Source organism: Bactrocera oleae, chromosome 6 (assembly GCF_042242935.1).
Source record: "Bactrocera oleae isolate idBacOlea1 chromosome 6, idBacOlea1, whole genome shotgun sequence".
NCBI classification, from domain to species: domain Eukaryota; kingdom Metazoa; phylum Arthropoda; class Insecta; order Diptera; family Tephritidae; genus Bactrocera; species Bactrocera oleae.
In genome coordinates, this window is record NC_091540.1 from 4250625 (window position 1) to 4264015 (window position 13391).

Sequence of the window (13391 nt, forward strand, 5' to 3'; positions counted from 1 at the left end):
GATATCGGACTAGTAAAACATGTATATATGCCATACTGCTGCCATACAAAGTGATCGGTCAAACTTATGTCCTCATGTTATAAAAATTGCACCTGTGAAGGCTGATATAGCTTTGGTGCAGCATTTTTTTATTTCGGATAATTTGAAGGTTTTATTTTAATTAAATTTTAAAATTATTATAATTTGTTTAATACAAAATGCATTCAAGTAGTTATTTTGAATAAAGGCAAATCGTATAGCTCCTACAAACCCACATATTTTATTTGCAAAAAAAACTTGGAACTCAATATGCACAAACTCATTGCGCTAAAAAACCTGAACAATAAAAATTTTTTTAAATCAGAATTAAAAAAGCGCAACGCCCGCTCAATAAAATTGCAATTTACACCTCATGCAAGGCAAAAAAGTGTTTAATTATTGTTTGCGACACATGATCGTGCAGCTGTACGAGCGATGCGCTGCACACTCGTAAAAAAGTAAGAGACATAAAAGTGCCCACTTACCCAAACGGCTCGACAGACAATGCGACAAGCCACGCAGATCGCGCGTAAGCGACTAACACATATAGCATACATATGTATGTACGTGTATATGAATGTATGTATGTATGTATGTATGCACACAATGCGCCCATATCGAGCGATCACATTTACCTATGGCCACATTGATCGTCTTGGAGGTAAGTTGAAAGATCGCAGATAAGGCGCTTTGCTTTGTATACACATTTCTGTGTGTGTCGCTTTGCGCTGCATCTTGCGAGTAGCATTGTACAAAATTTAATATCAGATTTCTCTTAAAAAACATAATTTTGTTTCCTTTTCAATTTTCACTCTCTCTTTCATGTGTGTATGACACACCAGTTATCCTTATATTATACAAGTATGTTTTTTTTTTTTTTTTTTTTTTTTTTTTTACGAGGAGGAAGCATCGAAAGCCTGAACCCCACGTCAGTGTGGAACTTTAATCCAACTAAACCTCCTACCGTCATGTACCTTTCCCCCCGGTACCACCGTCAAGTATTCCGTCGGGAGGATGGTTGAGTTGAGTGCTCATACGTTTGTAGTAGTCTCAATGCATTCAGTAACAAGTTGCATTTACTTGGCCCCACCTCTGTTGGTATTAAACCCGCCCCGTGCAATGTTTGTCGCCAAACCCTTCCCCTTTAGTGCGTTTGTTTGGTCCGCGTTCTAGTGGTCCGTTAAGTTTTGGAGTTCTCTTCTCCGCTGCTGCTCTCGGGCTCTTTGGGTTTTCATGATTTTGGCGGCTATTTCGCACACCGCCTCCCACTTAGCTTTTGATTCCACCATTTGGTCTACTAAGTTTTCGGGGGTTGGGTCTATACCGAATGCACTCTTGAGGAATCGTCTCTCTTGCTCGTATTGCGGACAATGGAACAACGTATGTTCTACATTCTCAATTGTCTCGCCACCGCATTTATCGCATATATCATCATTTTCATGCTGAAAGCGTTTCAAATATGCTTTGAAGCAGCCATGCCCTGTCAGGATTTGAGTTAAATAAAAGTCTACCTCGCCGTGTGGTCTTTTTAGCCATGGGTCAATGTTGGGAATCAGTCGGAAAGTCCAACGTCCTTTTTGACTGACTTCCCATCGTCTTTGCCAACTCTCCACCGTCTCCGCTCGGGCATTTCCTTTTACGGTTCGGGGTGGTAAGTCCGTTACAGGCTTTTTGGTCTCTTTGGCTAAGAGATCTAATGGGTGTAAGCCCGCAATTACAAGGGCAGCATCTTCTGACACTGTACGGAAAGCTGAGCATACTCTGAGTGCGCAAATGGTATAAATGGAAAAAAGGCCACGTCGGTAAGATTTTGTTTCGAGTGCTTTTCCCCAAACCTCGGCGCCATATAGAGTGACGGACTTCAGAACTCCAGCCAGGAGTCTTCTCCTATTTTGCTTCGGTCCACGGGTATTGAGCATCATTCGGGTTAAGGCTCTACATGTTTTTGAAGCTTTTTCGCAGGTGTAGGCTAAATGCTCTTTAAAGGAAAGTCTTGCATCAAGAACAATTCCTAAGTATTTCAACGCTGGTTGTGTAGTTATACACGCACCTTTTATTCTGAATGTAGCAGTCTCTCGGGTTTTTCTGCCAGTAATAAGCACGGCTTCCGTTTTGCCCTCTGCTAGGGTAAGTCCATTAGTTTCAAGCCAATCATTAATTAAAGATATTACTGCATTGGTTATTGCAACAATATCTTCTATGTGCTTAGCTGTCACCACAACAGCAATGTCATCTGCAAATCCTATGATGTGAACATTTTTGGGTACCTTTAGTCGCAATACTCCGTCGTACATGATGTTCCAGAGTAACGGTCCGAGTACAGATCCTTGTGGTACACCACCGGTGACTTTATATTCCTTATAGCCGTCGCTTGTGTCGTAGCTCAGAATTCTTTCGTTAAAGTAGCTTACGATTATGTTGTAAAGGTATTGAGGCACGGAGAAACTTTTTAGGGCAGTTAATATGCTATACCAAGATGCTGAGTTAAAAGCATTTTTAACGTCGAGTGTAACGACCATGCAATATTGTATTGTGCCGCCTTTCCATCTTTTTCCACTAATTGCCTTTTCGGCCAGTGTCTTTACTAGGGTCACCGCGTCGATGGTGGATCTTGCTTTTCTGAATCCAAATTGATTCGGTGATAATCCGCCAGCGTCATCGATTGCTTTGTTTAGGCGTCGGTATACAATTCGCTCAAGGATTTTTCCAGCGGAGTCCAACATGCAGAGTGGCCGGAAATGGGACGGGTCTGTCAAAGGCTTGTTTGGTTTTGGCAGTAATATTAGATGCTGCTTTTTCCATAGCTTAGGGAAGCAACCTTCCTTAATGCATGTGTCATACATAATTCGGAAGGGGTCTGTGTTCTTGGATATCGCTGTTTTCAGCGCTAAATTAGGTATTCCGTCTGGGCCCGGGGCTTTAGATGGGTTTAACCGGTCACATGCTTCTCGGACCTCTTCGTTCGTAACAGACGGTATATCTGGGGCTACTTCTATAATCGCTTGATGAAGTTGGGAATGCAGGGGTCGGGTTGGAAAAAGTACCGATACTATTCTTTCAAGCATTGGGGGGGAGGTCGGCATTTGCCCACGAGAACGGAGTTTTGCCATTACCACCTTATATGCTAGCCCCCAAGCATTATCTTCAACGTCGTCGCAGAGTTTCAGAAAGCATTCTCGTTTGCTTTTCTTAATGGACTGCTTTAATAGCTTCCTCTTGTCCTTGAAAAGTCTTTGGAGGGGTATATAGTCAGGGGTGCCACGTGACCTTTGATATGAACGTCTTGCCTGCTGGCATGCTTTTCGCAGTTTGTCAATTGTGTCATTCCACCAATATACTGGAGGGTGATGATTGCGTCGTGTATGTTTGGACATTGATGCGTCACATGCTTTTTTAAGATGGGTCATAATTATGGAGGCGGAACTATTTGCCGAAAGTGGGTTCTCTTGTAGCACAGTGGGCCTAAAGGTCTCTTCAAAGAGGTCAGGGTCGAACGTTTTAGTTCTCCAGGAACATCTCACTAGGGTCGGTACATTCTGTCGTATGTGTGCGACATTTATTTCAAATATAATGGCATAGTGATCGCTAAAGGTATAATGATCACTTATTTTCCATTTAGATCTACGGACAAGATTTGATTTGACGAAAGTCAGATCTATCACCGACTGCCGCCCATCTTTGTTGAATGTGGGTTGGTTGGTGTTTAAGAGCACAAGGTCAAGGGAAGCAAAGGCTTCTAGTAAGGCTTTACCCCTACTATTAGTTCTTTTGCAACCCCATTCAATAGCCCAGGCATTAAAGTCGCCGGCTATTACTAGATTAGTTTTACTTCTGGCATCAGTCACTAGACAGTCGATGATGTTCTTAAATTCTTCGTCATTGATACTGGGAGGCAAATAGCAACTATAGATATTAACATCACTAATTGTTGCGCGAACAAAGCCATTTGAAGGGTAAGGGTTTTCCAGCTGTGGAGAGTTAGGGTTGCATTTCCATATCGCCGCTTTATTCCTCGAATCGCACGTCCAGTTGGCACCTTCAACGGTTTTATAGGGTTCACTGAGTAAGGCCACATCGATCTGCTTCTCAAGCACTGACTGTTTTAATAAGTCATGTGCTGCTTGACAGTGGTTTAGGTTAAGTTGTAAACACCTCATATTAATTTTTGAGTTTGGGCCGCTTTCTTGTATACCGGGCATCTGACGCTCCCAGTAAAGTGATCAGTTTCACTGGAGCCAGCTTTCAAGCAAAGCATGCATTTCGGCTTCTTGGCACAGTCCGTAGCCTGGTGTTCACCCTCACCACATTATACAAGTATGTATGTATGTAAGTATGTATGTTCTTGCTCCACTCACATTTGATATCATGTTTGTTGCTCCTTTAATTTACGAGCGTGTTTCACATTCAACTCAGCAGGTTGTCTTGTTTTTCGTTAACATCAGATTTCTCTTTCTTAAATTTTTGTTCTTTGTGCGCTATTTCGACAATGTTTTCATTCTGAAATGTCTACCGCTTGCTACAGTGTACAGTGGTACAGATCAACCAACCAGACACCAACTTAAATATCTAATACATATTTTCATATTTTAGGGAAAATTATTTAAGTTAGAATAGAGCATTAGTTTTTCGAATAATGAATCTAAATCTAGAAAAATACTTAATATTTCCCAATATAATTTCATTCAAGAAAGAACTAGCTCACAAATCTAACCTCAATATTTCATGCCTCTTCCGCGTCGCTAGTTCAGTATTCACAATAATAATATTAATAGTCTGTTTTCGGAACTTAACCTTCAAGCAAAAAAATTTTACGTAATTTTTCCACCCAAATCCCACTGCACACAGTAACTTGATCGCACTGCTTGTTAAATCTGCTATTGCTTTTTTTGTTGTTGGTTGGCAAAGTGCTTAATTGTTTTCCGATCACCAATATCAAAACAAAAGCACTGCGATTAAGAACACCGAGTGTGATCGTTTTGCCATGATAAAAACCACAATGCGTGGCGAGGAGTGATGTCGGATATGCGAGTGCACATACACAGCATATATTCATAGCTGTTTGAATGTCATGTGACAAGTTGTGGGTGTGAAATTTCCTCTGATTATACTTGAATTTCAAGCGGAAAGTGTAAGAAGAATTTGTATTGTTGCATTTAAGTGTTTTTTGAGCGGTGAGGGGAAATAATTTAAAGGAAACTCGCGGTATATTTTCAATTTCAAAGTACTATTGCTGCGAAATTCAATTGCTGCAGATATAGAAAGATGGTTTTATCGATAAAAATTAATTGAATTATCATATTACAACTTAATTGAATATTCAATTTCACGTCTTTGGGATAATAAAATTTATAACAGCTCTGTTAGTTAACAGGAAACTGCAGAGTGGAGTAAAAGTCCCTAAAACAGTGTCCCTTAATCGCTAGTGAATGATCCACCAACAGCTCCATATAAGTTTGTGTCGGTATCGCTGATCACTAACCGAGGCCAAGCAGAACGACTTAAGCTGGTTAAAGCTGTAAAGTAAATTAAACTAGTTTTCGCGCTTACTTAGTTGATATCCTCTGTCTCTTTTAATTTAAGCGGAACAAAGCAGACTTAAAACACACACCTACAAATACCCATTCAGCAATGGTTCAGTTTCAATTTTCATAAATTCATTCATAACAAGCGAATTGCCTTCAGGCAGTTTGTAGCTACAACGTTTACTTATGCAAATTTAAAGAATTGCTTGGCAACAAAAGCAGTGATTCCCAAACTATTTACAATGGACATAATACGAATGTTGACAGATGGCAGAACAGCAATAGAAGACCGAATAGTATAAGTTGTTTAGAACGTATCTTTGGCTCATTGAACTTATGAAGAAATGTAGATGTTAATTTCAAGAAGAACTGCTTCATAAATTTGGTAATGATACAGAAACCAATATGCTATTCAAAAAGCGAAACAATATACAGCTGCCCTACTTAAAGAAATTTTTTAGTTTAAAACTGTGAAGAAAAAATGATACCATTATAACTCTTCGGAGAGAGATTTAATACAGACGATGATATAGATCAAATTGTTATAAAAAGTCCTAAAATTATATCTTAGAAAAATATAAATAAAAGTTATTCATACATTCAAATTTCTATTTTCACAAAAAAAGTTTTGGAATCGCTGTACTTGTATTGCTGTCTCGCCAGTGGACCGCCGACTGAGTTTGAGTGCGAATATGTGACTAGTTTGGTTGTGGTTTTTTATTTACTTTATGCTTTTGATTGATGCAAAAACAAATTAGAAGAGTCATGCAATTTATTAACTTTTACGGGAAAGGATAAAATGTTGAATATGTTTAAAAAAATAAATAAAACACTAAAAGTTGTAGTTAATCAATGGAACTGTCAATTAACGGCGACGAAGAAGTTTTGAAAGCTGAAAGTCTGTGTTACGGGTTTACGGGTTCTAAATCAATTATAAATATTTCTTGGAGAGTTTAGCTAATTTATGTGAGCAGCTTTTGACTTTGATGGCCATTTTGAAATTTTAAACTGGTTAACACATTTGCAGTTAAATTAATCCAACCTAAAATTAATTATTATTGCTATACTATGTTATTTTTTTTGCATTTAAAAATAAACCAAAATTGTAAAAAATCAATTGAAACTGTATTTGCCATATTTCGAAAATTAAAAATCGAAATTAACAAAATGTTGAAATAAAAGCAACAAAAGCAACTTAATAATTATGAATGCAACTGTATTTTTTGACGAATAAACTCACTTTCTTAAAAATTAAAACCAGCTCGTGTATTTTTCATTATTATTACCGTTACATACTCATTGCGGAATCTCTTTTTCATTATTACAAGTTTTCAATTAGCGGCAAACACCAATCACTTATCCTGCAAATCTATTTCTGAACCAGTTCTAACTGATTTATGAGCTAATTTATAAATTTCACGTAATATCCTAGTTTTACTACTAAAGTTGTAAGAAAGGCTGTAAATTTGGAAGAATAGTATGCTTATTGTCATATAGGGTGCTTTTTGAGGTATAAAAGTTTTCAGTGGAATAGCTGTCAAACAAGTAATATAGATACATATTGTTGACATTTATGATCGGTAAACTTCGGCAATTTTCGGTTTCGGAACGTTTTTCGTGAGATAAGGCCACTTATGCTAGGAAAGGTGGTTTGAAATAACTCTGATGGGATGGTATTCATAAATTTTGGTCGAGTAGTTGCCCATATGACCGAAATTGCGCTGAAACACTAAAGTTACGAACTTAGCTGCCACGAATAAAGCTGCCATACAAACTGAACCATCAAATGAAGTCCTTGTATGGGAAACTTTTAAATTTGGCAAGATATTTTCACGAAATTTAGCAAGGATTACTTATCCAAGCAATGCCACAACAGCCATATTAATTGTTCAGATCGGACCACTATAGCATATAGCTGTCATATAAACTGATCGATCAAAATCAAGTTGAAGATCTTTTCATAGCCTTTAATAATATAAGAAATGCACCTTTTATATGTATTAAAGCTTGGGTGCAGCCGCAGCTAACGTTTTTTCTTGTTTTGAAATAAAAATTTTCTAGCACTCGAAAAAACACCCTCTATAAATCTAAGCAAGAAGGAACCGTTGCCTGCTTTTTCTCGATCAGTTTGGCTACATGTCGTTCACTAATTGCAACATCGTTCACATAAATACATATCTACTATATAAATGTATGTGCGCATAGGCAAATAAATAAGTGGCTGTGGCGCATGCGCAAATTTCAACGCCACTTTATGGTCAGCTTAATGACTGCACACAAGAATTTACTTATGGTGGAAGTACGATATCAAAATACTAGTTTAAGACAGTAACGAGGTAATATTAAGAATTAAATGACAGCATTTTAAGTTGTCAATAGTTGTTAAGCGAGTGACAAACTGGTAATGGCTTAATGGCGGACTTTAAAGCGCATTTAAATGTGTAAATGTGTATGTATGTATACGAATGTATGCAGATATGCAATAGCAGTATTCGAATTATTTATATACTATTTATTTTTAACAATTTGTGCAGACTCTTGCTGCTAAATCACGCAATTAGTCGAGCAAACGAACACGCAAGTGTAAATGCATGGAAATTTTAATACAAATGTACATATGTGTTTGTGTTGTTACACATGTAAATTTCACTGTTGCGCAGGCGCTTCAGGCGAACTGGATTCGCTGTCAACTAACGCGAATAACGCCGATAAACACTGTCAACTTACACCGTGCTAAAGAAAAACTGGTAAGTGTGAGTATTAGTACCTATCTGTATATATATATACATACATATGTATATAACTGATATCTGTATGTTTGCTCACTTTAACGCGTCAGCGTACCACCAACCTGGAGCAGTGCGCCACGCAATGAGAAAGCACGACAAATACTCGCTTAGCATGCATGCAGGTAAACCTGTAGCGCCTCCGCGGGTGTACAAAGTATGTAAGAATAAATAGCATTTCACTTGGTGAATGCAAAATATGCATTTTATCACGTAAACGTCAATTAAGCAACAACAAATTATTTAGCCAATATGGGCGTTAGCATTTAAAGATGGCCAGCCTCTTAATTTCATAGCGGAGATCACAGCGAATGTTGCCGACACGCACACACACACACTCATGCGCACTAACCCAAATGATAAAGGATGCTATTTTGTGACGCAAAAAAAAATTATAAAAATTTGATATGCGACACCCCCACGCAATTTGCCGCATTTCACATGCACATTAATATCCAAATAGATAGCAGCTTTCTGCATACATATATGCATAGACTGGTATATGTTAGGCCTGTCACCACATGTGGGTTGTCTTGGCAATTTAAAAATGCAAATTTCGCACAATTTTCATTAGGTCTCTTTGCTAGTGCCCACAATGTCTAAATGACGGCTGCATAGCGATAAGGATAAGCTTTTAATAAACTTGTCAGTCATTAACTGTCTTTTTAGCATTTGCTTAGACGCCTTAATAGACGCGATTTTTTCGGGTGGGCTGAAGCGGCAATAAAATTAGCAAACTTATTCGTTGGCTAAGTGCAAACACACGCTTTACGTGGTGTAGCTATTAGATTATATGATTTACGCTTAGAAGCTGCACGCATGCGCCGTAAGCGGTTTTTCGTGAAACCGACAGTTTAATGCTCGGGTGATGATTGCGGAAGTTGTAGCAATTCGTAGAAAAATGTATAGTATACAAACTCTCGAGTTGGCTACGCACAAGTCTCGCTTCCTTACCTAGACAAGGATTAAGCAATACAATATATGATCATCTCCGAAATTTATACGATATTTTCAAATTTTTAAATGGCATCTATCATCCATATCACTGTTAACCTTAAATAGCTTGAAATATTATCCAGAGTCGTCATAAGTGCCATCTTCTCATTGAAAAGTTGCAAGCAGATTGAAAAAGCCGAGAATATTGTATTGTACTTATATGTAGACTTGGAAAGCTGTATGTAGACTTCAAAGCCCAACATATCTCCCGCCATATTTATAGCGACGCCATCGTAGAAAAGTGAATTTCAGAATATATCCGTTCGGACCCATAAGCTTAAGCTTCTTAGCGAGCATAGCTCTTCTGAGCTCTCTGCACCGAACAAAGTAGCCAATAGGCTTCATAAATAAGTATTGTGAATGACGAAATTTAAAAAAAAAAATTTTTGGTTCTGAACTAGAAATGTGTCTGTATACTTCAAGATTTCTCTGCAAGTTCTCAAACTTTTAAATTGCTGAAAAAAAAACTTTTTGTGACAATGCTTCAGTCTGCATATTTTTCTACGTTTAACGCAACGACATAAGAGAGTTGAAAGGAAAGATATTGTAGCTCTTTTCAAGGGGTATTCTAGTGAAGAATTAAAAAAGAAATTGCTTTCATGTATTCAAAGTTTAATAATTCAAGAATATGTCTACGAGAGGATTTTTGAAAATTTTAATTATTTTCGGATATATAGACATTTTACTGATCTGAATCTAATCGAATAAAAACCTTTACGCGAAACTTTAAATGCGTTTTTCCCAGGCCAGACTTTTTCAATACAATACCCAAGATTTCTCGAGTTCTACTAGACCGCTTTACTTAAAATTTCCAGAGAATCTTCTTTATATAAGTCTCTCGAGTATGAACTTGCCTCATCCCCAAATTTAAATATTCACTACTTTAAAAAAAACGGGAAAATAAAAAAAATGTTTTTTTTTCAAACAGTCGCCAATACTGTCAAACAGTCGTCATACAATTGCGACATCATTGCAGATTGATAATCTTTTTTTTTTATTTCAGATGACTAGGAGGGTAGATATGCTCATAATAAATAACTGATAAAAAAATCTATAGTAAAAATATTGATTGCCTTTTTTTTACGACACTTTAAAAGTTACCTAAAATTCATGTCTCTAGACTAGAATGCCCCCTTAAGAATGAAAATACTTTCAAGAGTTGGAAGTTGGAAAGAAAATACTCAACACACTCGCAGTGATGTTTACAACATTTTTGACAACTGGTAGTCATACACATTTATAAATGTATATATAAACATGATCATCTAAACTTTTCAGCCCACCTAAACCACCTCATTTTACCGAATCGTATATCAAACTTTCAAAATAGCTAAACCATAAATCAACAACATTACAACACGTTCGCCAGCTTAACGCATTGACATTTGAACGATGTGATATGACGGAAAGTACCGTTAACTGTCAAAAATTATGACCACTACGCGCAGTCACTGGTTTTAACGCACTTACAAATACATATGAATAAAATATATATGCACTTACATTTTCGCATGATGTACGACATGAGCCAAATACTTCGCTGCAACAAGTGTAAATGTCTGGAAAAAAAAAAACAAGAAAAGAGGTATAGCAAAAGCGATTATCAGCAAATAAATGCAATGAGTAATGTTCACATAAAAAGAAATCGAAAAATCGAAAAAATGCATTTAAGAAACATGCAAAAAGTATATTGCTGTAAAGACCGGCAGTGCAAGTGCGTGCGACGAACAGAATGAGAAAATTTATGAAAAAACAAAAATGAATGGAGAACCTCAAATGCAAATATCGGTTTAATGACTGCGTAATATTTCATTTTTTGACATTTGAAATAATTTATTTTACGCATAACGTGTAGTGCGTTGCGGCGCAGCGAGGCGCGTTATTTGAACTTGTTATTTGTTTTTGTATTAATAATAAATTGCTTTAAACCTCAAATAGATTTATCTCTTTCGCTATAGTATTATTAATTTAATTTTTGACTTTTTTCATAATAATTGAATTTTTTTCCACTGGTTACACCATGTTGTATTCATTAAACTTGCGTCCATCATGTCTCCAAATTGACGCGACCATATTCCATAAGCTTATGCTTATGGCACGCCAACTCCATTCACGTTTACGCCAACAGCTGCCGGCCGACCTTACTCACCACGCCGCTACTTCATCCACCAACACAACTTCTAAATCATGTTCAATCATCCAGTTCTTCTACTCATAATCACCAGCAGTGCTTGCTGATCTTACAAAATCCCAACGTCGCGCTGTCGTCTTAGGCTTGTTGTTTTATGCTTTCATTGTCGGGTCTTAGGAGCAACGGCAACAACATTCTGTTTTGCATGAATTTTTCCCATGTGATTAATGTCGGGCAATTCGCAATTTTTAATTTATTTTCTCTTTTTGCCTGCATACACTCACAAATGCTTCAGGCATTCGCGTTTTCAACGGCATCTGTGCGCGTATTGCTGCACAAGTCCGTTGCTGACGCCAGCGGTTCGTGTATATATACATATGTACGTTTGTTAATCTGTATGCAAATACATATGTAGTTAATTTTTAATCTTCCGTTCAAGTGTCACCAGTCGAGTCAGTTGCGCAGACAAGCAACACAACCGATTCAATGGCCTCAGCACGATCAACGCCTCGATTACTTTGCTTACGATCACTTTTGATTCACTAAAGTTTCTGTGTTTGTGCAACTGCTTGACTCTTCAGTCGCTTAACTTGACATACTATTATTTATAAGTTCGCACAAATATATTTACGTATGCATGTTTGTATATAATTGCGTTTGTGTACTTTACTTGTGACTCAAAAGTGTTCTTACCGATCTATTCTTGCTGGCGATCGCTCGTCCAGATGTGGTCCTGCCGCCAAGTGGCACTTCTGGTGTGAATGGTGACACTAAGTGCGCGAAAACATGAGGGAGTTCGCTGTACATACATGTATATGTATATAGTATATAAATAATTTATTTTAGTGCAAAAGAGTAATGAGCATCCGGAAGAAGTGCTGTAAGACTTGCGGTTAATTTGCTTGAAATTGTTCAATATTAATTATAATTGGAAGCTGTTTAAGGTTTTACCCACAATGCTGTTGAAATTCAACATTATTTATCTAAATGAAAATATTTTTTCTTTTCTGAATTTTTCTTAAAACACGTGCTTTTTTTTTGACGAGTCGTTTACAATGAGTCAGTATCTTTTTCGGAGTTAATCTTTTTGATAGCTGTTATTTGATTTATTCTCAATTTGTTTCGGTTCGACACATCGGGCAAAATTTTGTTCTACGATGAACCTCACTTTTGGTTGAATTAGTACGTCAAAAAGCAAAATTGTCGCATTGTAAGAGTGATTATAATCTACAGGCCATTGTTGAGACGCTGTCACATCCTCAAAAAGTCATTGTTTGGTGTGCTCTATGGGCAGAGAAAATCATTGCTGCATATTACTTCAAAAATGAAGCTGGTCATAATGTTACAGTGAATGGAGAACGCTATAAAGCCATGGATAATCACTTTTTCGTGCCTAATTTAGACGATTTTTGGCTCCAAAGATACGGCGCTATATGCCATAGAGCCAAAGAAACAATCAATTTAATGAAGGACTAAATTCTTGACTATAACATTAAACTGTATGCGTTTTATTTCTTCTTGAAAACCACATATTTTGAAAAAACCCCCTTTATTATAGAAATATTGTTTTAATGATATATGCTCTTCAAGTCTGCAGACTTTATACTTTTCCACCTGATCCTCTAAATAATAATCAGACAGATCTTCCTTAACTTATTTTTTTACTTAAGTGATTCATGTTAAAAGTTTGGTCAAGTTTATCCTAGAATGTATATAAATGTATGCGAAGCTGACAGATTTGATGAAATCAGAAATATACTCGAATATTTCAGAAGGCTATTTCAAAAGAGTGAAACTTACTCGAAAGTAGATAGGGCTAGTTAGGCTAGATAGTTTATCTATTTAAATATGTTTGAGAAAGTAGAACAAATTTCTCTCACTTTTAGGTACCTTTTTAGAGAGGTCCTGCTGAAGATCGGTACGAGATCAAGTAAATCC

General features: G+C 37.1%; 1 protein-coding gene across 3 annotated transcripts in view; it reads right to left on the reverse strand.

The window, feature by feature from the left end:
- Positions 1–13391, reverse strand: part of Reck (Reversion-inducing-cysteine-rich protein with kazal motifs) — a 43800-nt gene that overhangs the window by 12701 nt on the left and 17708 nt on the right. For 2 of the 3 annotated variants that reach the window (XM_036358271.2, XM_036358270.2), the window contains exon 3: positions 10826–10881. The exons of the other annotated variant lie outside the window; for it this stretch is intronic. In XM_036358271.2, coding sequence (XP_036214164.2) covers positions 10826–10881 — 56 coding nt within the window. The remainder of the gene's footprint in view (positions 1–10825; positions 10882–13391) is intronic. 3 annotated transcript variants of the gene reach the window in all.